Source organism: Scyliorhinus torazame, chromosome 9, assembly GCF_047496885.1.
Source record: "Scyliorhinus torazame isolate Kashiwa2021f chromosome 9, sScyTor2.1, whole genome shotgun sequence".
In the NCBI taxonomy this organism is placed as follows: Eukaryota; Metazoa; Chordata; class Chondrichthyes; order Carcharhiniformes; family Scyliorhinidae; genus Scyliorhinus; species Scyliorhinus torazame.
In genome coordinates this window covers 261,895,846-261,920,642 of record NC_092715.1, presented here as the reverse complement: position 1 = coordinate 261,920,642, position 24,797 = coordinate 261,895,846, and the positions used below count along the sequence as shown (strand labels likewise).

Below are 24,797 nucleotides of genomic sequence, written 5' to 3'. Positions count from 1 at the left end.
AGGGCTTCCCAGATGTTTTAGTGTCACTCCCCTGCCCAGAAATTCCAGTGGTTGTGGAGATGCATTAGTGTTAGCCCAGGTTGCCAACCCTCCTGGATTGCCCTGGAGTCTCCAGGCACAATTCTGCAAGCAAACGTCCAGTAGGAAAACCATAGAAGCATTCAAAATCATTTCGTGCTTCCTTCAACGTATTAGTAGTAAAAATATTGGAGATTGGAGGCTGGGAGGTGGGTTGTAGAAATGGCTGTTTGATTGGTTGCGAGATTAGAAGTGGGAGAATCGCCGGGGCGCTGCGGGAGTCGCGCCACGCCGCCCCGACACCCGCACGTGATTCTCCCCCCCCCCCCCGAAACCAGCGCCGTGGGAATCGCGCCGGGAAGCTCGGAGAATCGCCGCAAACGTCGAGCAGTGATTCTCCGGCCCGGATAAAAAAATTACAGTCCCGCCGGTGCCGTTCACCCCTGGTCGCTGTTGGCGGGAACTGTGCGGGAACGCTGGGGGTCGGCCTGTGGGTGGGGGGGGAGGGGGGCTCCTTTACCGGGGTGGCCTCCGGAATGGGGTCTGGCCCACGATCGGGGCCCACCAATCGGCGGGCCGGCCTCTTCCCCCCCCCCGGGTCTACTTCCTTCCGTGGCCGGACCCAGAACCTCGGCGCCATGTTAGTGAGGGGACGGCGCGCGTAAGACGTTCCCCGCGCATGCGTAGGATGGCGCGCGATGGAACGCGACGGCGTTCACGACGGCGCAAACACTTGGCGTCAATTTCGAAGAATCCGCGCCCTATGTGAAGAAACCTCCAGGAATGCATCAAACCAGAGTTGGCAACCGTAATGCAAAATCTGCTTGCAGAATAGTTTCCATACAGTATGGGGACTAATTGGCCTTGTGATAGATGGAAACAGTAAGGAATTGATGGCATGTTCGTTTTGAGTTCCATGCTCATTGATAATGCTTGAAAATGGATCTGAGTAATGGCGTTATAGAACCAGGAAGAAGTGTTTGCTTCTTGAGTGGTACAGATCACTCTTTATGAGCCATTGATTTGGTTCTTCTAGGTTCTCTGCCTGGTAATTAATTTAAAGTATCTGGATGAATAATCTCGCTCAGGCCAATTTGATACCATGTTTAAAACCATATTGGAATCAATGTTCAGCAAACCGGCTCGCCCCTTAAGCCCTGCTCATCATGGAATTTATCATAGAATTTACAGTGCAGAAGGAGGCCATTCGTCCCATCGAGTCTGCACCGACCCTTGTAAACAGCACCCTATTTAAGCCCACACCTCCACTCTAACCCAGTAACCCCACCTAACCTCTTTGGACACTAAGGGCAATTTAGCATGGCCAATCCGCCTAACCTGCACATCTTTCGATTGAGGGAGGAAACCGGAGCACCCGGAGGAACCCCACGCAGACACGGGGAGAACGTGCAGACTCCACCCAGACAGTGACTCAAGCTGACAATCGAACCTGGGACCCTGGAGCTGTGCAGAGTGCTACCGTGCTTCCCTGCTAACCTCCCCTGGCTCATTGCCACACTCGCCTCTGGGCCACCGATTCATGGGTTCTAGTCCAGAGGTTTGAACAAGCTGATGCTTCAGGGCAGGACTGAGGGAGTGCTGCACTATCAAAGGTGCCATTATTCAGATGAGACAGTAAACTGTGGAACCACGGGCACTTTCAGGTATGCGTAAAATAAGGGCAGCACGGTGGCGCAGTGGGTTAGCACTGCAGCCTTACGGCGCTCAGGTCCCAGGTTCGATCCCGGCTCTGGGTCACTGTCCGCGTGGAGTTTGCACATTCTCCCCGCGTCTGCGTGGGTTTCATCCCCACAACCCAAAGATGTGCAGGGTAGGTGGATTAGCAACGCTAAAGTGCCCCTTAATTGGAAAACAATAAATTTGGCACTCTAAATTTATTTTAAAAAAGTTAAGGTATACGTAAAATATCACATGGCACTACTTAGAAGAGCATGGGGGTTCTCCCTGGTGTCCTGGACAATAATTATCCCTCAAACAGCATCAATAAAAATAGATTATCTGGGTTATTAGCGATTTGCTGTTTGTGGGATCTTGCTGTGTGCAAAATGGCTGCTGCTTTTCCATAAGAACATAAGAACTAAGAACAGGAGTGGACCGTTCAGCTCCTTGAGCCTGCTCCACCATTCAATAGGATCAGGGCTGATCTGACATTCATTGCGTCCACTTTCCCGCCCTTTCCCTGTAACCCTCGATTCCCTTCCTGGGGAAGTAAGGGACTGAATCGGCAAACGAACCGCGGGCCGCATTAGCTCAGTTGGCTACACAGCTGGTTCATGATGCAGAGCGAGGCCAGCGGCACGTGTTCAATTCCCGTACCGGCTGAGGTTATTCATGAAGGCCCCGTGTGGTAGTCTGTGTAGAGGTATTACGGTACCTGGTAATGCTGGAACACCATTGGTAGATATTGTATGTTTCCTATTGGTCAAGCTGTATGGTAGCTCTGCCCTGCAAGGCGGGGTATAAGAGCCCGTGCCACCCAGCAGCCTTCTTTCTGTACCTAAGCTCCTGGGGGAAACATCTAGCTTATTAAAGCCTTCAGTTGGACTACAACCGCGCTTTAGTGGTCATTGATCGTGCATCACCCCGCCTTCTCAATCCTGCCCCTCGCCTGAAGTGTGGTGGCCCTCAGATTAAATCACCACCAGTCAGCTCTCCTCCCCCCCCCTCAAAGGGGAAAGCAGCCTATGGTCATCTAAGACTATGGCGACTTTACCTTACGTTACTGATGAAGGGTCTATCTATCGCAACCTTAAATATACACAAAGACTCACCCACACAGCTCCCTCTGGCAAGGAGTACCAAAGACTCAGAGAGCACTTAACTCTCTTCGATATTGTCTAGGACCTGTCAATCTTAGCTTGATGTTTATATATATTGATGGTAGTTTCACAGCTGACTACTTCAAAACCACTCAAGTGTGAAGGGAGATGAATAGAACAATGCAGACAGCTGGGTGTGTGTGGAAGCTGTCAATCACAGCCTTGTAAAATCAATATCACAGAGAAATTAACAAATGGTTTGCAGATTAACGGTCTGAGGGGCTTTAAACACAGCTGAGTAGTTTTCTCTTTCCAGGAATTGACACAAAAACCTGGATCAGGAGGAACCGCACCCGGGGGCGCCATTTAAAAATGGCGCCCCGATCTCTCGCTGCAACGGGGAGTTCCGGAAAGGGAGCTCCCCATTGTAAAAAACGGGGCTATGTGCGGCCTCGGCCACCCATTTCCTGTTTGGCCCCTTATTCAACAGAAGTAGTCTTGAATAGTCATGTGTTTCTCGGGAACTTTGTTCCCTTTTGGAAACATTGCACGCTAAGTGTCATTGAATAGCGGTGGGGAACACACCGGCAGAGCCGGCGGGAAACTCTCTGAAAAATCCAGCACAAATTAATTTAGAAAATTTTCGGGAGGATCGCGCCCTCTGGGCTGGATTCATCCGCCCCGCTCGCCGCAAGAACGCCACGGGCGAGGCTGTCGAGAAATCCATTGACCTCGGTTGGGATTTTCCGGTTGCCGGGCGGATGCGGCCGGAGAATCCCGCCCTCTGTACTTTTGTTCTCCCTCCAAAGATGAACTTCACATTTTCCCACATTATACTCCATTAGCTAATGTTTTGCCCACCTACTTAACCTATAAATATCTCTTTGCAAACTGTTTGTATACCTCTCGCAACTTGCCTTTCCACCTATTTTTGTATCCTCTGCAAACTTGGCTGCAGTATATTCGTTTCCTTTGTCCAAGTCATTGATATATATTGTAAACAGCTGCGGTCCTACAGTTTCTATTGTGGTTTCGCTCAGTTGGCTGGACAGCTGGTTTGTGATGCAGAGGGAGGCCAGCATAGCGGGTTCAATACCCGTACCGGCTGAGATTATTCAACTGCCTTCTTAATCTTGCCCCTCGCCTGAGGTGTGGCTATCCTCAGGCTAAATCACCACCAGTCAGTTCTCCTCCTCAAAGGGGAAAACAGCCTCTGGTCATCTGGAACTGTGGCAAATTGCTTTCTTACAGTTCCTACAATACAACAGTGGATGCCCTTCACAGGCTGTATATTGCTTTGAGACAGCCTAAGATTCTGAAAGGTGTGATCCAAATACATGTGTTTCTTTTTCCATTTTGCAAAAAGAATGGAGCCTCACAAAAGTAAACCACTGTGTTCCATCAAGTTACAGCGTAATTAGTCATTTAGCTCACTTGGTCAACACTGGCGTGTATGCTACAAACAAAACTCCCACCTTACTTCATTTCACCCCATCAGCATAACCTCTCACTCCTTGCACATACGCTATGCTTAATAAGCAATATTCTAGGCAAACTGTTATAAGAAGAAGAATGTGCCCAGAGTAATTCTCATGCATTCCTGGAAAGCCCTTTTCATCAGTTGAAAAAATTAACATACATTGCTGGGACTCCTTACCTGGCAGGTGGACAGGTTTGCTCCTGACAGTCTGTACCCTTCTTTGCAGGAGATGACAATACTTTTATTGAGTGTAAATTGTGGTCCAGAGATAACTACATTTGCCATTTTGCTGAGCAGCAGAGGGCAAGTCTGTGGTTTGCAGAGAATACTGTGAGTGGACCAAAAGCCATCTTCTAAACATGTTCTTGTATCTTTCTCAGCTTCCATTACGTAGCCATCTAAACATCTGCAGGTAAAGGGGTATTTTGCACAAGTTTCTTTTAAATTCTTGCATGTTGAAGATTAAACATCCATGTGTCAATTCTTAAGTGATTGACAAAATTATAATTTTACATCCACAATCAATATTCAATGATGATTGACCAAAAATAAAGATTAACTGGTTAATTTGAAATCAAAAGTGATGACTAGGCAATAGTTAATCATTTAAATATGCTCCAAAGGAATGTAACTGTACACCTTTGGGAATGATACTGGTAACAGTCAGCAGATTAAATGCATCTGGAAGATGTGGTCATCCTCACCACAGGTGATCATTTTCTGGGAAACATCCTGGTATAGATTGGCAGAGATTGAGATACAATGAGGGAGGGGGGTTCAACTACCCTGATCACAATTGGATGGAAGAGGTCGATAAACAGAACAATTGGAATAGAGTTCCCACAATGTCTACAGGACTCCTTTCTAACCCAGCATGCAAAAAGCCCAGCAAGGGAGGATTCACTACTGGATCCAGTAATAGGAATGAACAAGAGGAAAGAAGCGAAGTAAAGGTAGGGGAATATCTAGGCAATAGTGACCATAATATGCTTTAAGATGATGATAGAGAAGGACATTAGTGTGATAAAATATCAGGTTAATACGTTGGAACAATTTTGGGCACACAGTGGCGCAGCGGTTAGCACTGCTGCCTCACGACGCCAAGGACCCAGGTTCGATCCCGGCACCGGATCACTGTGGAGTTTGCACATTCTCCCTTTGTCAGCGTGGGTCTCACTCCCACAACCCAAAGAGATGTGCACGGTAGATGAATTGGCCATGCTAAATTATCCCTTAATTAGAAAAAAAAAGAATTGGGTACTCTAAATTTTTTTAGAAAGGGGGAAAAAAGTTGGAAAAATTTTGATTTTATGGGGCTGTGAATAGAACTTGGGAAAATAAATAAAAGCAGATTAGCAAATCATGATGTAGAAAAACCAAGAGAAGCATTTACAAAGCTGTTCAATAGAGGGCAGGGAAAATATGTTTTGCTGAAAGGACAGAACAAATTAAACACAAATTAGATTTCATGGATGAATAAAGATATCTGGAAATAACTGAAGATTGGGAAAGATGCACAACTACATAGCCAGCAGAGAAATGCAAAATAAGAGAGAATGCAAAGTGATCCAAAACAATTAGGAAGGCAAAAAGCAACATGAAATTAGATTACCAAGGACTATGAAACAGAATAGCACGATATTTTACAGGCATATCAATAAGATAGGAGACTGTGATTGGGATAGAACATGAAGAGATAGATAGGATAGTACCACAGGTAGCAATAGAGAGATAGCAGAAATATGAAATTATTTACCAGGGAGATAGAACATTGATTAGCAATGATGAGATGAGTGTTGAGATAAGCACACTTAAAGTAAAAACAAGTTGATGAATTGAATGAACTAAACAAAGAGGATAAAACCCCTGGTCCGGATGGGTTCCATCCATGTCAGTGCATATGTAAAACATTGGGTGATGATGTTAGATCAGCAATCCGGCGTCTCCCCATCCGTGAAGGTGAACGGACACCAACATTGAACATGAAGGGACATATTGGACCCAAACAACCAAGAGTTCATTGGCATTGCATTGATATCAGGTAAAATAATGGAAATGATGCAATTGATGAAAGAGATCAACATTAAAAGGTATATGGAATATGGAAATGTAGTCCTTACCTATATTGGATCTTACTCCCAAATGTGTGCAGGTCTCCTATGATGGTAGAATTCTGCACAGGTGGAGGTGGACCACAGAACAGTGGGACACATGTTGGATATGGTCGACTCCATCTCCCTTTCTCAGTGCAGAACACCTCTGGCTTCCCCTTCATGGTGTAGCCGGGCAAACAGTTGTAGGCTATGGCATTTTCATGTAAGGAGCTGCTTCCATTGAAGAAAGCATTGCGTATTAATGGGGGGGAGCCACAAGATATCCGGCCGCAATAGGGAAGACTTGAATTCCACGAGCCTCCATCTTCGCATAGAACCTGAGAAGGGCCCAGCAACTTGAAACCTTCCTCGCACTGGAAGGATATTAGACTCCCACAGCTCGTATCTTGACTTGTAGTAAATCCGTTATGGACAACCGGCTGTTGACACTGGCATAGTTCACATTCTGGGACGTTGCCACTCCACGAGCCATTTTGTAGACAATGCCTAACTTGTGTCCCTGTCAGCCTGTATCCGGCAAAGCAGATGTACTTTACAGAGTCACCAAATCTGAAACTAGATCCATTAATAAGTCCATAGGAGATATATTCTGGGGGTTCACAGGTGATGGGCGTGCATTGTGGCGCCTTATCACTCCACTTTCCATCTGCCTGGCACATTATGCTTGGCGCACCATGTAATAGGTAACCACCCTCACACCGGAACGCTATTTCCATCCCGTGTGTGAATTCTGATCCGATGGTTAGCCCATTCTGTATGTTTGCAAGCAGTGGACACACTACCAACTTGCACTCTGGCATCTCCCCACTCCAGCTCCCATTAGCGAGACAGATACGAGTGAAATCTCCTTCAATCAGGAATCCAAAATTGCAGCTGTAATTTGCCAGGTTCCGGAATGTATGTTCCCTCCAGGTCACATTGCCATTGTCAGGAATGGGTGGCAGCCCACAGGAGATGGGGACACAGCGTGGCTCCTCTCCGTCCCATTCTTTACTGTTCTGGCAGGTTCTCGTCTCATCCCCAACCAATAAAAATCCAGAACTACACTCGTATACGATCACACTGGCATGGGAGTAGTTACTACCCTTCACCAAGCCATTTGCGATTTGGTTGGGAGTTCCACAGGTTACAAGTTGGCACACTGCGGGTGCAGTACTCCATTCACTATGTGAGGTACAGTATCCAGTAGCTGAACCTACAAGCTCGTAGCCAGGGTTACACACATATTGAATGATACTCCCAAGCAGGTTGCTCGAAAACCTAATGTATCCATTGTCTGGATTCATTGGGAGTTCGCACTCTATCAGTAGACAGGAGGGGGCACTTCCATTCCAATGACCATCATCTTGACATTCTAGCACATGAGATCCTATCAGCTTGTAACTACTGTAACAGTAATACTGAATGATAGTTTCACTAAAGAACGCGGATGTCTGCAGAAGGTCCAGGTTTGCTGGAGTATTCCATATTTGCCTGTCGTTGGAGCTCATTCGCTCAGAAACAGAAGCCGGAATACCATTATTAGTCCCAACGTCTGATGTGAGGAGGTTGCTCATGGTGTCACTTCCTGGTTCAGCTGGTTGTGCAATGCTTTCATGTTCTTCGCTGCCTTGTCTGTCCTCACTCTGGATGATCGTGTACCCTCCAAAATCAATATGAGGCGGGAGGCCACAGTCAACTGGCGCACAGTAAGGGAGGGCACTAGACCAGGAGGATTCTTCACAGATATGCATCGAGTTCCCGATTAAATGGAAACCAGGAAAGCAACTGTAGAATATGAGCGCACCAAAGCTGTGGTCAGAGCCTTCGACGAAACCGTTTTCTATGAGCTGAGGAGGGTCACATTTGATGGGTTTGCAGACTGGGGCCTTTCCATTCCACTGACCTGTCTCCAAACAAGTCAGACTTTCCTGGCCTTCCAGCCTAAAGCCAGTGTTGCACACGTATGTGACGGTGTCTCGGTAGTATACCTTCTCAAACACAGCTCTCCCACTTGCTATCTCGTCAGGAGTGAGGCATTCAATGGGTTTACAGATTGGCCTTCTGCCCAGCCATTCACCATCTTCACCACAAATCACTGTGGTGTTCCCTATTAACTGGAAGCCTGGCTTGCACGTGTACACGGCTTTGCCGAGATAGGTCAGTCCCTGGATGTCCACAATTCCATTCCCGATAAGCTCTGGCTGCGGGCACTCGACGGCCACACACTCCGGCACTGGTAAGCCCCAGGTTCCATTGGCTTGGCAGGTCCGGAACGGCTCCCCCTTGGCCACAAAACCATCGGTGCAGGTGTAGTTGGCAATGCTGCCAAAGTGAAGGTCAGAAACCAAAACGTCACCGTACTGGATCTCCGGGGGCGTCCCGCAAACGACTGGTCTGCAAACCGGCAAGGAGTCGTTCCACTGCTGAGTAGCCAGGCATTTCAAAATTGCCGGCCCCTCCAATATGTAGCCCACTGCGCACTCCAGCTGAATAACCCCACTTGTGTTTGTCTCATGGACAATCAGGTGACTCTCCTTTCCTGGAGCCAACAGGGCTGGGCACCTCAGCTGACGACACTCTGGCATCTGGTTTCCGCCCCACTTGCCATTGCCCCGGCAGGTCAACACCGCGTCTCCAGAGACGGCGTAACCTTTCTCGCAGTAGAGTTCGACTTGCGAGTCTAGGTTGGAGTCTGATCCCTCAAAGCGCCCGTGTTCGATGGCTGGAGGTTGGCCACAGTTCACAAGCACACAGGAAGGTGACGATTCACTGTACCAGTTCCGATTGCCCTGGCAGATACGAACGGGACTCCCCATCAATTGATAACCATGATTGCAATGATACCGGACTTCACTCAGAAACAAAGTGCCGTTCTTTACCTGTAGTCCAAAAAAAATAACAAAGATTCATTATCTATTTGCCTAGTTCATCATAGTGTATCATAGGATTTATAGTGCAGAAGGCCATTCGGCCCATTGAGTCTGCATCAACCCTTAGAAAGAGCACCCCATTTAAGCCCACGCCTCCACCCTATACCCGTTACCCAATAACCCCACCTAATCTTTTGGTCACTAAGGGCAATTTATTAGGCCGATCCACCTAACCTGCACATTTTTGGACTGTGAGAGGAAACCGGAGCACCCGGAGGAAACCCACGCAGACACTTGGAGAACGTGCAGACTCCACACAGACAGTCACCCAAGCCGGGAATCGAACCAGGGACCCTGGCGCTGTGAAGCAACAGTGCTAACCACTGTGCCACCGTGCCTCCCAGCTGTGATCATGATCATTTATAAGACCATAAGACCATAAGACATAGGAGCGGAAGTAAGGCCATTCGGCCCATCGAGTCCACTCCGCCATTCAATCATGGCTGATTTCAACTCCATTTACCCGCTCTCTCTCCATAGCCCTTAATTCCTCGAGAAATCAAGAATTTATCAACTTCTGTCTTAAAGACACTCAACGTCCCGGCCTCCACCGCCCTCTGTGGCAATGAATTCCACAGACCCACCACTCTCTGGCTGAAGAGATTTCTCCTCATCTCTGTTCTAAAGTGACTCCCTTTTATTCTAAGGCTGTGCCCCCGGGTCCTAGTCTCCCCTGCTAATGGAAACAACTTCCCTACATCCACCCTATCTAAGCCATTCATTATCTTGTAAGTTTCTATTAGATCTCCCCTCAACCTCCCAAACTCCAATGAATATAATCCCAGGATCCTCAGACGTTCATCGTATGTTAGGCCTATCATTCCTGGGATCATCCGTGTGAATCTCCGCTGGACCCGCTCCAGTGCCAGTATGTCCTTCCTGAGGTGTGGGGCCCAAAATTGCTCACAGTATTCTAAATGGGGCCTAACTAATGCTTTATAAAGCTTCAGAAGTACATCCCTGCTTTTATATTCCAAGCCTCCTGAGATAAATGACAACATTGCATTTGCTTTCTTAATTACGGACTCAACCTGCAAGTTTACCTTTAGAGAATCCTGGACTAGGACTCCCAAGTCCCTTTGCACTTCAGCATTATGAATTTTGTCACCGTTTAGAAAATGGTCCATGCCTCTATTCTTTTTTCCAAAGTGCAAGACCTCGCATTTGCCCACATTGAATGTCATCAGCCATTTCTTGGACCACCCTCCTAAACTGTCTAAATCTTTCTGCAGCCTCCCCACCTCCTCCATACTACCTGCCCCTCCACCTATAGAACATAGAACATAGAACAATACAGCGCAGTACAGGCCCTTCGGCCCACGATGTTGCACCGAAACAAAAGCCATCTAACCTACACTATGCCATTATCATCCATATGTTTATCCAATAAACTTTTAAATGCCCTCAATGTTGGCGAGTTCACTACTGTAGCAGGTAGGGCATTCCATGGCCTCACTACTCTTTGCGTAAAGAACCTACCTCTGACCTCTGTCCTATATCTATTTCCCCTCAGTTTAAAGTTATGTCCCCTCGTGCCAGCCATTTCCATCCGCGGGAGAAGGCTCTCACTGTCCACCCTATCCAACCCCCTGATCATTTTGTATGCCTCTATTAAGTCTCCTCTTAACCTTCTTCTCTCCAACGAAAACAACCTCAAGTCCATCAGCCTTTCCTCATAAGATTTTCCCTCCATACCAGGCAACATCCTAGTAAATCTCCTCTGCACCCGCTCCAAAGCCTCCACGTCCTTCCTATAATGCGGTGACCAGAACTGTACGCAATACTCCAAATGCGGCCGTACCAGAGTTCTGTACAGCTGCAACATGACCTCCCGACTCCGGAACTCAATCCCTCTACCAATAAAGGCCAACACTCCATAGGCCTTCTTCACAACCCTATCAACCTGGGTGGCAACTTTCAGGGATCTATGTACATGGACACCTAGATCCCTCTGCTCATCCACACTTTCAAGAACTTTACCATTAGCCAAATATTCCGCATTCCTGTTATTCCTTCCAAAGTGAATCACCTCACACTTCTCTACATTAAACTCCATTTGCCACCTCTCAGCCCAGCTCTGCAGCTTATCTATATCCCTCTGTAACCTGCTACATCCTTCCACACTATTGACAACACCACCGACTTTAGTATCGTCTGCAAATTTACTCACCCACCCTTCTGCGCCTTCCTCTAGGTCATTGATAAAAATGACAAACAGCAACGGCCCCAGAACAGATCCTTGTGGTACTCCACTTGTGACTGTACTCCATTCTGAACATTTCCCATCAACCACCACCCTCTGTCTTCTTTCAGCTAGCCAATTTCTGATCCACATCTCTAAATCACCCTCAATCCCCAGCCTCCGTATTTTCTGTAATAGCCTACCGTGGGGAACCTTATCAAACGCTTTGCTGAAATCCATATACACCACATCAACTGCTCTACCCTCATCTACCTGTTCAGTCACCTTCTCAAAGAACTCAATAAGGTTTGTGAGGCATGACCTACCCTTCACAAAGCCATGCTGACTATCCCTGATCATATTATTCCTATCTAGATGATTATAAATCTTGTCTCTTATAATCCCCTCCAAGACTTTACCCACTACAGACGTGAGGCTCACAGGTCTATAGTTGCCGGGGTTGTCTCTGCTCCCCTTTTTGAACAAAGGGACCACATTTGCTGTCCTCCAGTCCTCTGGCACTATTCCTGTAGCCAATGATGACATAAAAATCAAAGCCAAAGGTCCAGCAATCTCTTCCCTGGCCTCCCAGAGAATCCTAGGATAAATCCCATCAGGTCCCGGGGACTTATCTATTTTAAGCCTGTCCAGAATTGCCAACACCTCTTCCCTACGTACCTCAATGCCGTCTATTCTATTAGCCTGGGGCTCAGCATTCTCCTCCACAACATTATCTTTTTCCTGTGTGAATACTGATGAAAAATATTCATTTAGTATCTCGCCTATCTCTTCAGACTCCACACACAATTTCCCATCCCTGTCCTTGACTTGTCCTACTCTTTCCCTAGTCATTCGCTTATTCCTGACATACCTATAGAAAGCTTTTGGGTTTTCCTTGATCCTTCTTGCCAAATACTTCTCATGTCCCCTCCTTGCTCGTCTTAGCTCTCTCTTTAGATCCTTCCTCGCTACCTTGTAACTATCCATCGCCCCAACTGAAACTTCACACCTCATCTTCACATAGGCCTCCTTCTTCCTCTTAACAAGAGGTTCCACTTCCTTGGTAAACCACGGTTCCCTCGCTCGACGCCTTCCTCCCTGCCTGACCGGTACATACTTATCAAGAACACGCAGTAGCTGATCCTTGAACAAGCCCCACTTATCCAGTGTGCCCAACACTTGCAGCCTACTTCTCCACCTTATCCCCCCCAAGTCACGTCTAATGGCATCATAATTGCCCTTCCCCCAGCTATAACTCTTGCCCTGCGGTGTATACTTATCCCTTTCCATCATTAACGTAAACGTCACCGAATTGTGGTCACTGTCCCCAAAGTGCTCTCCTACCTCCAAATCCAACACCTGGCCTGGTTCATTACCCAAAACCAAATCCAACGTGGCCTCGCCTCTTGTTGGCCTGTCAACATATTGTTTCAGGAAACCCTCCTGCACACACTGTACAAAAAACGACCCATCTTTTGTACTCGAACTATATCTTTTCCAGTCAATATTTGGAAAGTTAAAGTCTCCCATAAAAACTACCCTGTTACTTTCGCTCTTATCCAGAATCATCTTCGCCATCCTTTCCTCTACATCCCTAGAACTATTAGGAGGCCTATAAAAAACTCCCAACAGGGTGACCTCTCCTTTCCTGTTTCTAATTTCAGCCCATACTACCTCGGAAGAAGAGTCCCCATCTAGCATCCTCTCCGCCACCGTAATACTGCTCTTGACTAGCAGTGCCACACCTCCCCCTCTTTTGCCTCCTTCTCTGAGCTTACTAAAACACCTAAACCCCGGAACCTGCAACATCCATTCCTGTCCCTGCTCTATCCATGTCTCCGAAATGGCCACAACATCGAAGTCCCAGGTACCAACCCATGCTGCCAGTTCCCCTACCTTGTTTCGTATACTCCTGGCATTGAAGTAGACACACTTCAAACCACCTACCTGAACACTGGCCCCCTCCTGCGACGTCAAATCTGTGCTCCTGACCTCTATACTCTCATTCTCCCTTACCCTAAAACTACAATCCAGGTTCCCATGCCCCTGCTGCATTAGTTTAAACCCCCCCAAAGAGCACTAACAAATCTCCCCCCCAGGATATTTGTGCCCCTCAGGTTCAGATGTAGACCATCCTGTCTGTAGAGGTCCCACCTTCCCCAGAAAGAGCCCCAGTTATCCAGAAATCTGAATCCCTCCCGCCTGCACCACCCCTGTAGCCACGTGTTTAAATGCTCTCTCTCCCTATTCCTCATCTCACTATCACGTGGCACGGGCAACAACCCAGAGATAACAACTCTGTTTGTTCTAGTTCTGAGCTTCCATCCTAGCTCCCTGAAAGCCTGCCTGACATCCTTGTCCCCTTTCCTACCTCTGTCGTTGGTGCCAATGTGGACCACGACTTGGGGCTGCTCCCCCTCCCCCCTAAGGACCTGGAAAACACGATCCGAGACATCACGTACCCTTGCACCTGGGGGGCAACATACCAAACGTGAGTCTCTCACGCTCCCACAAAATCTCCTATCTGTGCCCCTGACTATAGAGTCCCTAATTACTAATGCTCTGCTCCTCTCCCCCCTTCCCTTCTGAGCAACAGGGACAGACTCCGTGCCAGAGGCCCGTACCCCATGGCTTACCCCTGGTAAGTCGTCCCCCCCACAAGTATCCAAAGCGGTATACTTGTTTCTCAGGGGAACGACCGCAGGGGATCCCTGCACTGACTGCTTTTTCCCAGTACCTCTTACAGTTACCCACCTATCTCCAATCTTTGGTGTAACTAATTCCCTGAAGCTGCTATCTATGACCCCTTCTGCCTCCCGAATGATCCGAAGTTCTTCCAACTCCAGCTCCAGTTCCCTAACTCGGTCTTGGAGGAGCTGGAGATGGCAGCACTTCCTGCAGGTAAAATCAGCAGGGACACTAACTGCATCCCTCACCTCAAACATCCTGCAGGAGGAACATTGCACTCCCTTCCCTGCCATTCCTCTAACTTTCTACCAAGATCTGGCTAACAACTAAATAAAATTTTTTATAAAAAATAATAATAATATAATAAAATATGGTACTTACCTCAGACCAATGGGTTTTATTATTAGGTTAGAGGAGGAGGGCGGGTGGGAGACACTACACGTGTAGTGTCTCGGGTTTCCTCTCCACCAGAATTTATTGGTGAGGGTCTTCCCAGACGTCCGCGGGTCGACTTCCTGTTCCCGCCTAAAACACTAATTTAAAAAAAAATTCTCAGCTCCTGCTGAAATTGACTAACCAGCCAGCTCCACTCCCGCCAAAATCGACTGGCCTGCCCCTGCAAAGACAAGTGCTTTTAAAGGACAGACTTACCTCCCAGCAGCCACTTCCGCACTGCTCCCACTGAAACTGACTCACCAGCTGTTCTCCCGCCGAAATCGACTGGCCTGCCCCTGCAAAGACAAGTGCTTTTAAAGGACAGGCTTACCTCCCAGCAGCCACTTCCGCACTGCTCCCGCTGAAACTGACTCACCAGCTGTTCTCCCGCCAAAATCGACTGGCCTGCCCCTGCAAAGACAAGTGTTTTTAAAGGACAGACTTACCTCCCAGCAGCCACTTCCGCACTGCTCCCACTGAAACTGACTCACCAGCTGTTCTCCCGCCGAAATCGACTGGCCTGCCCCTGCAAAGACAAGTGCTTTTAAAGGACAGGCTTACCTCCCAGCAGCCACTTCCGCACTGCTCCCGCTGAAACTGACTCACCAGCTGTTCTCCCGCTGAAATCGACTGGCCTGCCCCTGCAAAGACAAGTGTTTTTAAAGGACAGACTTACCTCCCAGCAGCCACTTCCGCACTGCTCCCGTTGAAACTGACTCACCAGCTGTTCTCCCGCCGAAATCGACTGGCCTGCCCCTGCAAAGACAAGTGCTTTTAAAGGACAGGCTTACCTCCCAGCAGCCACTTCCGCACTGCTCCCGCTGAAACTGACTCACCAGCTGTTCTCCCGCCGAAATCGACTGGCCTGGCCCTGCAAAGACAAGTGCTTTTAAAGGACAGACTTGCCTCCCAGCAGCCACTTCCGCACTGCTCCCGCTGAAACTGACTCACTAGCTGTTCTCCCACCTATCTTTGTATCATCGGCAAACTTAGCCAGAATGCCCCCAGTCCCGTCATCTAGATCGTTAATATATAAAGAGAACAGTTGTGGCCCCAACACTGAACCCTGCGGGACACCACTCGTCACCGGTTGCCATTCCGAAAAAGAACCTTTTATCCCAACTCTCTGCCTTCTGCCTGACAGCCAATCGTCAATCCATGTTAGTACCTTGCCTCGAATACCATGGGCCCTTATTTTACTCAGCAGTCTCCCGTGAGGCACCTTATCAAAGGCCTTTTGGAAGTCAAGATAGATAACATCCATTGGCTCTCTTTGGTCTAACCTATTTGTTATCTCTTCAAAGAACTCTAACAGGTTTGTCAGGCATGACCTCCCCTTACTAAATCCATGCTGACTTGTCCTAATCTGACCCTGTACTTCCAAGAATTTAGAAATCTCATCCTTAACAATGGATTCTAGAATCTTGCCAACAACCGAGGTTAGGCTAATTGGCCTATAATTTTCCATCTTTTTCCTTGTTCCCTTCTTGAACAGGGGGGTTATAACAGCGATTTTCCAATCCTCTGGGACTTTCCCGGACTCCAGTGACTTTTGAAAGATCATAACTAACGCCTCCACTATTTCTTCAGCTATCTCCTTTAGAACTCTAGGATGTAGTCCATCTGGGCCCGGAGATTAATCAATTTTTAGACCTCTTAGTTTCTCTAGCACTTTCTCCTTTGTGATGGCTACCATATTCAACTCTGCCCCCTGACTCTCCGGAATTGGTGGATATTACTCATGTTTTCTACTGTGAAGACTGACGCAAAGTACTTATTTAGTTCCTCAGCTATTTCCTTGTCTCCCATCACAAAATTACCAGCGTCATTTTGGAGCGGCCCAATGTCAACTTTTGCCTCCCGTTTGTTTTTAATGTATTTAAAGAAACTTTTACTATCATTCCTAATGTTACTGGCTAGCCTACCTTCATATTTGATCCTCTCTTTCCTTATTTCTCTCTTTGTTATCCTCTGTTTGTTTTTGTAGCCTTCCCAATCTTCTGACTTCCCACTACTCTTTGCCACATTATAGGCTTTCTCTTTTGCTTTGATGCATTCCCTAACTTCCTTTGTCAGCCATGCTGCCTAATCCCCCCTCTGATAACCTTTCTTTTCTTTGGGATGAACCTCTGCACTGTGTCCTCAATTACTCCCAGAAACTCCTGCCATTGCTGTTCTACTGTCTTTCCCACTAGGCTCTGCTCCCAGTCGATTTTTGTCAGTTCCTCCCTCATGCCCCTGTAGTTACCTTTATTTAACTGTAACACCTTTACATCTGATTCTACCTTCTTTCTTTCAAATTGGAGATTGAATTCTACCATATTATGATCACTGCCTCCTAAGTGCTCCCTTACTTTAAGATCTTTAATCAAGTCTGGCTCATTACATAACACTAAGTCCAGAATGGCCTGTTCCCTCGTGAGCTCCATCACAAGCTGTTCCAAAAAGCCCTCCTGTAAACATTCAATGAATTCCCTTTCCTTGGGTCCACTGGCAGCATTATTTACCCAGTCCACCTGCATATTGAAGTCCCCCATGAACACTGTGACCTTGCCTTTCTGACATGCACTTTCTATTTCGTGGTGCATTTTGTGCCCCCGGTCCTGACCACTGTTAGGAGGCCTGTACATAACTCCCATTATGGTTTTTTTGCCTTTGTGGTTCCTCAACTCTACCCACACAGACTCCACATCATCTGACCCTATGTCATTTAGTGCTATTGATTTAATTTCATTCCTAATTAACAAGGCAACCCCGCCCCCTCTGCCCACCTCCCTGTCTTTTCGATAGGTTGTGAATCCCTGGATGTTTAAATGCCAGTCCTGAACCCCCTGCAACCATGTCTCTGTGATGCCTACCACATCATACCTGCCAGTCACAATCTGGGCCACAAGCTCATCTACCTTGTTCCGTACACTGCGCGCATTTAAATATAGCACCTTTAATTCTCTATTGACCGTCCCTTTGTGTTTTCTTAGTGTGGCGGACCTTGGTTTACTGAGCCTTTCCATACACTGTGTCATATTTTGTGGGATGGGGACTATCGTAACCTCTCCTGAGTTTTGTCTTTTCGTGCTCTTTTGTATTCCTAAGCAGCTACGCTTCCCACTGATTACTTCACCTCTTGGTTCCCTGACTTTCCCTTCCCCCCCAATCTTTAGTTTAAAGTCCTATTGACCACCCTATTTATTCTTTTCGCCACAACACTGGTCCCAGCTCGGTTCAGGTGGAGACCATCCCAACGGTATAGGTCCCCCCTGTCCCAAAACTGATGCCAGTGTCCTATGAAAAGGAACCCCTCTTTCCCACACCAGTCTTTCAGCCACGTGTTAACTTCCCTTATTCTTGCCTCCCTATGCCAATTTGCACTTGGCTCAGGCAGTAATCCGGAGATTATGACCCTTGAGGACCTGTTTTTTAATTTGAATCCTAGCTCTTTATAATCTCTAAACAGGTCCTCTTTCCTAGACTTGCCTATGTTGTTGGTACCGACATGGACCACAACAACTGGATCCTCCCCCTCCCTCTCCAGTATCCTTTCAAGCCGGTCAGAGATGTCCCGCACCCTAGCACCGGGCAGGCAACATACCATGCGGGACTCTTTATCCTGCTCACAAAGGATACTATCTATCCCCCTGATAATAGAATCCCCTACAACTACAACTTGCCTATTTACTCCCTCCCCTTGAATGGCCTGCTGAACCATGGTGTCTTGGTCAGCTGACTCATCCTTCCTGCAGCCCTGTTCGCCATCCACACAGGGAGCAAGTGCCTCATACCTGTTGGACAGGGTCAAGGGCTGAGGCTCCTGAGTTCCTGACTGCTGGTTCCCTTTACCTGCCTGACTTGCAGTCACACCCTGCTGTCCCTGGCCACTGGCCACTATGTTGTGTGTGAATTATTTAGATAGAAATAAAATGATCTTTGGCCATGATGAATACATTAATAAATCTAGTTGAAAAGTCCTGCCAGAATTATCAGATCAATCAAGTCCCTGTCAATTTGTCAGTTATAAGGAACAATGAATTTATTTTTTAGTCTTGTTACCAGGAACAATATTATTGCGACTTTTACCTTGGGGTGTGGTCACATAAAGTTAAAAATTATGACTATGATTACCATTAATGTTTGCTGTGTGCAGGAGCTGTGTGTGTGTGCTGTTTTCCTAAATTACAGCTCTGTTTATACTTGGTAAAGTACTTAATTGGCTGCAACACGCTTTTGGATATCCTGAGGCTGTGAAAGGTTCTAGATAAATGCAAGGTTTTTCTTTCTGTTAGGTGAAGGGCATGGGACTGACAGGATCACAGGAACAGCCGTCATTCAACAAAATCATGGTTCACCCGCAACCTAATGTTATCCACCACCCTTGGCTCCAGATCCTTACATACTTTAAAATTTCAGCAAAAATCTATTGGTCTGCTAAAAAATGATTCACTGAGTTTATATCGACTGCATTTTGTGGGAGAAAGTTCCTCATTTCTACCACGCTCTGCATGAAGAGGTTTATTTTTTAACCTCACTCCTAAATGGTCTGGCTGTGGGATGTGGGGTGTTGCTGGCTGGACCGGTACATAGAACATACAGTGCAGAAGGAGACCATTCGGCCCATCGAGTCTGCACCGACCCACTTAAGCCCACACTTCCACCCTATCCCCGTAACCCAATAAGCCCTCCTAACCCTTATTTGGACACGAAGGGCAATTTAGCATGGCCAATCCACCTAACCTGCACGCGGAGGAAACCCACGCAGACACGGGGAGAACGTGCAGACTCCGCGCAAACAGTGACCCAGCGGGGAATCGAACCTGGGACCCTGTCGCTGTGAAGCCACAGTGCTAGCCACTTGCGTTGCCGCGCTGCCCCGCCCTTGTTGCCCATCCCTAATTGCCTTTGAACTGAGTGGTTGCGAGGCCATTTCAGAGGGCAGATAAGGGTCAAACACATTTTAATATTACGTCCCTTTGTCTTAGACTCTGCCACCAGTGTAAAAGGATTCTCTTCATCCAGCTGATAACATTACTTTCGTTAGCCTAAATAAAAATCAAATCATTCCTCAATCTTCTATTTTCCAGAGGGTATGGGTCCAGTTTGAGAAATATCACCCTTGTTACTTTAGATGGCTTCCCCAAATGAAATATTATCAAGTCGGAATAAGCTACTTCAGAAGAGGAGAAACGGGATAGGAGTACTCCATTCTGCCCCTTGAGCTTGTTCCACCATTTAATGATAATCATCTGCCTCAACTGTACCTTACTACACTATCCCCATATCTCTTAAGTAACAAGAGGCAGCAGGAATCGTGGTTGTAATGTACTTTTAGATGAGAAAAGATAGGAGGAGCCTCATATGGAGCATAAACACTGGCATGGACTAGATGGGCCAAATGGTTGATGCCAGTGCCGTATATCCAATGGAAATCTTGTCTCAGCCCGAAACAGCCGGTCCCTTATTCTGAGACGATGACCCCTTGTTCTAGATTTCCCCAGCCGGGGGGGGAAACACTTTCTCAGCATCCACCGTCAAGCCCCTGAAGAATTTTGTATGTTTCAATGCACTGATTCGACTCAATGTCTCTGCACAGGAAAATCTCTCATCCCATGAAGCAGTCTAGTGAACCTCCATTGCTCTTCCTCTAGGACATGTATGTCCTTCCTTAGGTGGGGAGGCCAAAACTGTATATGTGGTATCACCAATGTCCATTATAATTGTAGTCAAACTTCTTTACTCTTAGGCATAGGAGAACAGGAGTAGGCCATTCAGCCCATCGAGCCTGCCATTCAGCCCATCGAGCCTGCCATTCAGCCCATTGAGCCTGCTCCACCTTTAATACGATCATGGCTGACCATCTACTTCAATGCCTTTTTCTCACACTATCCCCATATCCCTTTATGTCTTGGTATTTAGAAATCTGTAAACCTCTACTTTAAACATACTCAGTGACCGACCTTCCACAGCCCTCTGGGGTAGAGAATTCCAAAGATTCACCACCTTCTGTGTAAAGACATTTTCCCCCAACTCGGTCCTTAGTGGCTTCCCCCCCCCCCCCCCCCCCCCCATTTGAAATTGTGTTTCCTGGTTCTAGACTCCCCAACCAAGGGAAACATCTTTCCTACATCTACACTGTCTATCCATTTCAATGATGTGGAGATGCCGGCGTTGGACTGGGGTGAGCACAGTACGTAGTCTTACAACACCAGGTTAAAGTCCAACAGGTTTGTTTTGATGTCACTAGCTTTCGGAGCGCTGCTCCTTCACCTGAGGAAGGAGCAGTGCTCCGAAAGCTAGTGACATCGAAACAAACCTGTTGGACTTTAACCTGGTGTTGTAAGACTTCGTACTATCCATTTCAAGTATTTTGTAGGTTTCAATGAGATCACCTCTCATTCTTCGAAACTCGAGAGACTACAGGCCCAGTTTCCCAATTCCTCTGCATAGTACAGACTTGTCATCCTGGGAACAAGGCTGGTGAACCTTCGTTGCACTCCCTCTATGGGAAAAATATCCTTCTTAGGGTAAGGAGATCAAAACTAAAACTATATGCTACTCCAGGTGCGGCCTAACCAAGGCCCAATGCAATTGAAGCAAGCCTCCGCTACTCCTTAAGTCTCTTTGTAAATAGGTTTGAGGTTTTTTGATCACCTACTTCGACATTCCCATTTGCAATACGAGGAGGATCTCCACACGACACGGGCTGGCAACTGGGCAGCTTCCCGCTCCATTCTCCGTCAGCCTGGCACGTTTGTTTCTTATTGCCTTTGACGTAAAAGCCTGTGTTGCAGGTATACGCCACGATGGCACCAAAGCTGTAATTGGCTCCACTGACGTGGCCCCGTTCGATGATGGGCGGCTCCCCGCAGCGCACAGGGATGCACTGAATGCTGAACGGTGAGGGGTTCCACTGTCCACCCCGAATGCACTCAATGGAGGCCGAGGTGTTCAGCACAAAGCCTTCCGCGCATTTGTAAGTGACCTGGGAGCCGGCGGCGAACTTCTCCTTGCCAATGGTCTCCAGGATGGCGTAGGGCGCAAACAGTGGCTTCTGGCAGAAGTCTGCCACACAGTGGGGCACGGCCTGGCTCTCGGTTGGCGCCCAGTTTCCTTGGGAGTTGCAGACCAGCTGCGAGTTGCCCGAGATGCTGTACCCGTCTGTGCAATAATAGATGGCAATGTCCCCATAGAGTTGGTGGCCAGTTTCGGGGAGGGCATGGTCAATATTTGGAGCTGGGCCACACGACAGAGGAACGCACTGCGGCGCACTTAGACTCCACTTCCCACTGGATAGACACTCCTTACTCTCTGAACCTATCAGAGTATAACTGCAAAGAGAGAGAGGGAGACCAGAAAATAGGTTACATTGGAATCAGTATGCTACTACTCCGAGAACAACACCAGTTTACATTTATATAGCACTTTTCAAATTGTAAAACAGCTTTACCCGCGTTTCCCGCCAGAGACCACACTTAGAAATCTTTTGGGAGAATTGCACTTAGTGTTTTCACCATAGAAAAACATCCTAGGGCCCAATCAGAAATAGGGTTCAAACATACTACAGTCTCAATATGTGCTTCCCGTGAACCAAATGCATATTAATGGGCAGCACGGTGGCACAGTGGTTAACACAGTTGCTTCACAGCTCCAGGGTCCCAGGTTCGATTCCCCACTGGGTCACTGTCTGTGCGGAGACTGCACGTTCCCCCCGTGTCTGTGTGGGTTTCCTCCGGGTGCTCCGGTTTCCTCCCACAGTCCAAAGGCGTGCAGGTTAGGTGGATTGGCCATGCTAAATTGCCCTTAGTGTCCAAAAAGGTTAGATGGGGTTACTGGGTTACGGGGATAGGGTGGAGATGTGGGCTTAGATAGGGTGATCTTTCGATGGGCTGAATGGTCGCCTGCACTGTAAATTCTATGATCTAATGTCAACTAGAAACAAAATGTCGGAAATGCTTTACAACTCAGAAGCCATCTGTGGAGAGAGAGACTGGATTTTACTGCAGGTTCCGGGACCCCACTTAAGGACTCACCTGAGCCTGCACTTGCCAGGTGGTCTCCTAATCGGCCTACTCCACCCTTGTCATTCTGTTATGGAAAGTGGGTGGGGTCCCAATACTACTGGCCCAATCAGAGGGCTAACAGCTCTGGAGCCTCGGCAACCCAACCATGAGAGGTGGGGCCTGCTGAGGCAGGTCAGGGGGGCCGAGGGGACCTGAAAGATGAAAGCTCCCTCGCTGACAAACATGGAAGGGTTGCACTGAAGACCCTTGGAGTGGGTAAGCATGGGGCAGCACGGTAGCATTGGGGATAGCACAATTGCTTCACAGCTCCAGGGTCCCAGGTTCGATTCCGGCTTGGGTGACTGTCTGTGCGGAGTCTGTACGTTCTCCCCGTGTGTGCGTGGGTTTCCTACGGGTGCTCCGGTTTCCTCCCACAGTCCAAAGATGTGCAGGTTAGGTGGATTGGCCTTGCGAAATTGCCCTTAGTCCAAAATTGCCTTTAGTGTTGGGTGGGATTACTGGGTTATGGGGATCGGGTGGAGGTGTGGACCTTGGGTAGGGTGCTCTTTCCAAGAGCCGATGCAGACCCGATGGGCCGAATGGCCTCCTTCTGCACTGTAAATTCTATGTTAATCTATGTATGTGAGGACTTTGGCATGGAGGGGAAAGCCCGCTGCAGCATCCGATGTGGTTGCAACTGAGGCCTTTCTTTCACACGGCCCTGTCATTGGGGCATGGAGCCTTCAGCTCAGAGAGCTGATGCAGTGAGGCCACCTCCAAATGAGCTGTTGGCCTGCACTCAGCTCATGAGAAAGTTTTGGAATTGAATTTGGAACTTGCCGCTTATGGAGGTCCTAACCACCCTAAATTGGGTGTCTGACTCTGTGGAGCACACAGCCAATCCTATTATAAGCCTGGGAAAGTACAAGGCGTATACAGAGTCGAGATGCTAACGCTGTTTCTCTCTCCACAGATGCTGCCAGACCTGCTGAGTTTATCCAGAACTCTTGTTTTTAGTTCAGATTTCAAGCATCCGCAGTATTGTGCTTTTATTTTAATCAAGATGTATACTCTTGGCTTGCATGTGTTTGAGAAGAGAAGGTTGAGAGGATTGTGACGTTTAAACGGTTAAAAGGGTTCACTGGAGTAGATACAGACTTATCGTTTTATCTATCATACAGTATCATAGAATTTACAGTGCAGAAGGAGGCTGTTCAGCCCATCGAGTCTGCACCGGCCCTTGGAAAGCCCACACCTCCACCCTATCCCCGTAACCCAGTAACCCCACCCAACCCTTTTGGACACTAAGGGCAATTTAGCATGGCCACTCCACCTAACCTGCACATCTTTGGACTGGGGGAGGAAACCGGAGCACCCGGAGGAAACCCACACAGACAGGGGGAGGACGTGCAGACTCCGCACAGACAGTGACCCAAGCCAGGAATCGAACCTGGGACCCTGGAGCTGTGAAGGGACAGTGCTAACCACTGTGCTACTGTGCCGCCCCCTGATGGGTTTATCTGATGGGTGAATTGATGAGAATGACCGTCCCAACGTGCTTGATGACCTTTTGTCAGAACTATATCAACCTGAAATATTAATTCTAATTCTCCCTCCATGCAGGCTTCCTGAGCTCTCGAGTATTTCCAGCATTTTCAGATTGTAATTCAGATTTCCGGCATCTGCCGTTGCATATTGTTGATTTCTCTCAAATTACACTTCGCGTAAGGAATATAGAGATCATTATTTTGTCATAATTATATGTCATAAACCTTATTAGCAAATCAACCACATACTTACAAAATTTGCAGATTATAATTTGTTTTCAAAATATATTCAGGCAACAGTCCACAATTTTTACATGGCCCTAATTATTTGCTCATTTGTTATTGTTGCAAGAAGATAATGTTTTATGAGTACTGTTTTATCAATTATATCAGAGAGAATGGGTAGCACAGTGGTCAGCACTGCTGCCTCAAGGCGCCAGGGACCTGGGTTTGATTCTGACCTCGGGTGACTGTCTGTGTGGAGTTTGCGCGTTCTTCCCAGTGTCATGATATTCACATCAGCATATCCTGGTGCAATCACACACACACTGGTGGACAACCAGCACACACATAACATCGCAGCCAATCACCAGTGAGAGCACACGCACTATAAAACAGGGAACACCACAGTTCCCGCTCATTCTACCAGG

At 47.7% G+C, this 24,797-nt stretch overlaps 1 protein-coding gene across 3 annotated transcripts in view; it reads right to left on the bottom strand.

Moving 5' to 3' along the window:
• The window catches only part of svep1 (sushi, von Willebrand factor type A, EGF and pentraxin domain containing 1), a 417,550-nt gene that overhangs the window by 77,114 nt on the left and 315,639 nt on the right, over positions 1–24,797 (bottom strand). For all 3 annotated transcript variants that reach the window (XM_072517335.1, XM_072517337.1, XM_072517336.1), the window contains exons 37-39: positions 21,256–21,928; positions 6,399–9,253; positions 4,456–4,684 (exon numbers count right to left, since the gene is read on the bottom strand). In XM_072517335.1, coding sequence (XP_072373436.1) covers positions 4,456–4,684; positions 6,399–9,253; positions 21,256–21,928 — 3,757 coding nt within the window. The remainder of the gene's footprint in view (positions 1–4,455; positions 4,685–6,398; positions 9,254–21,255; positions 21,929–24,797) is intronic.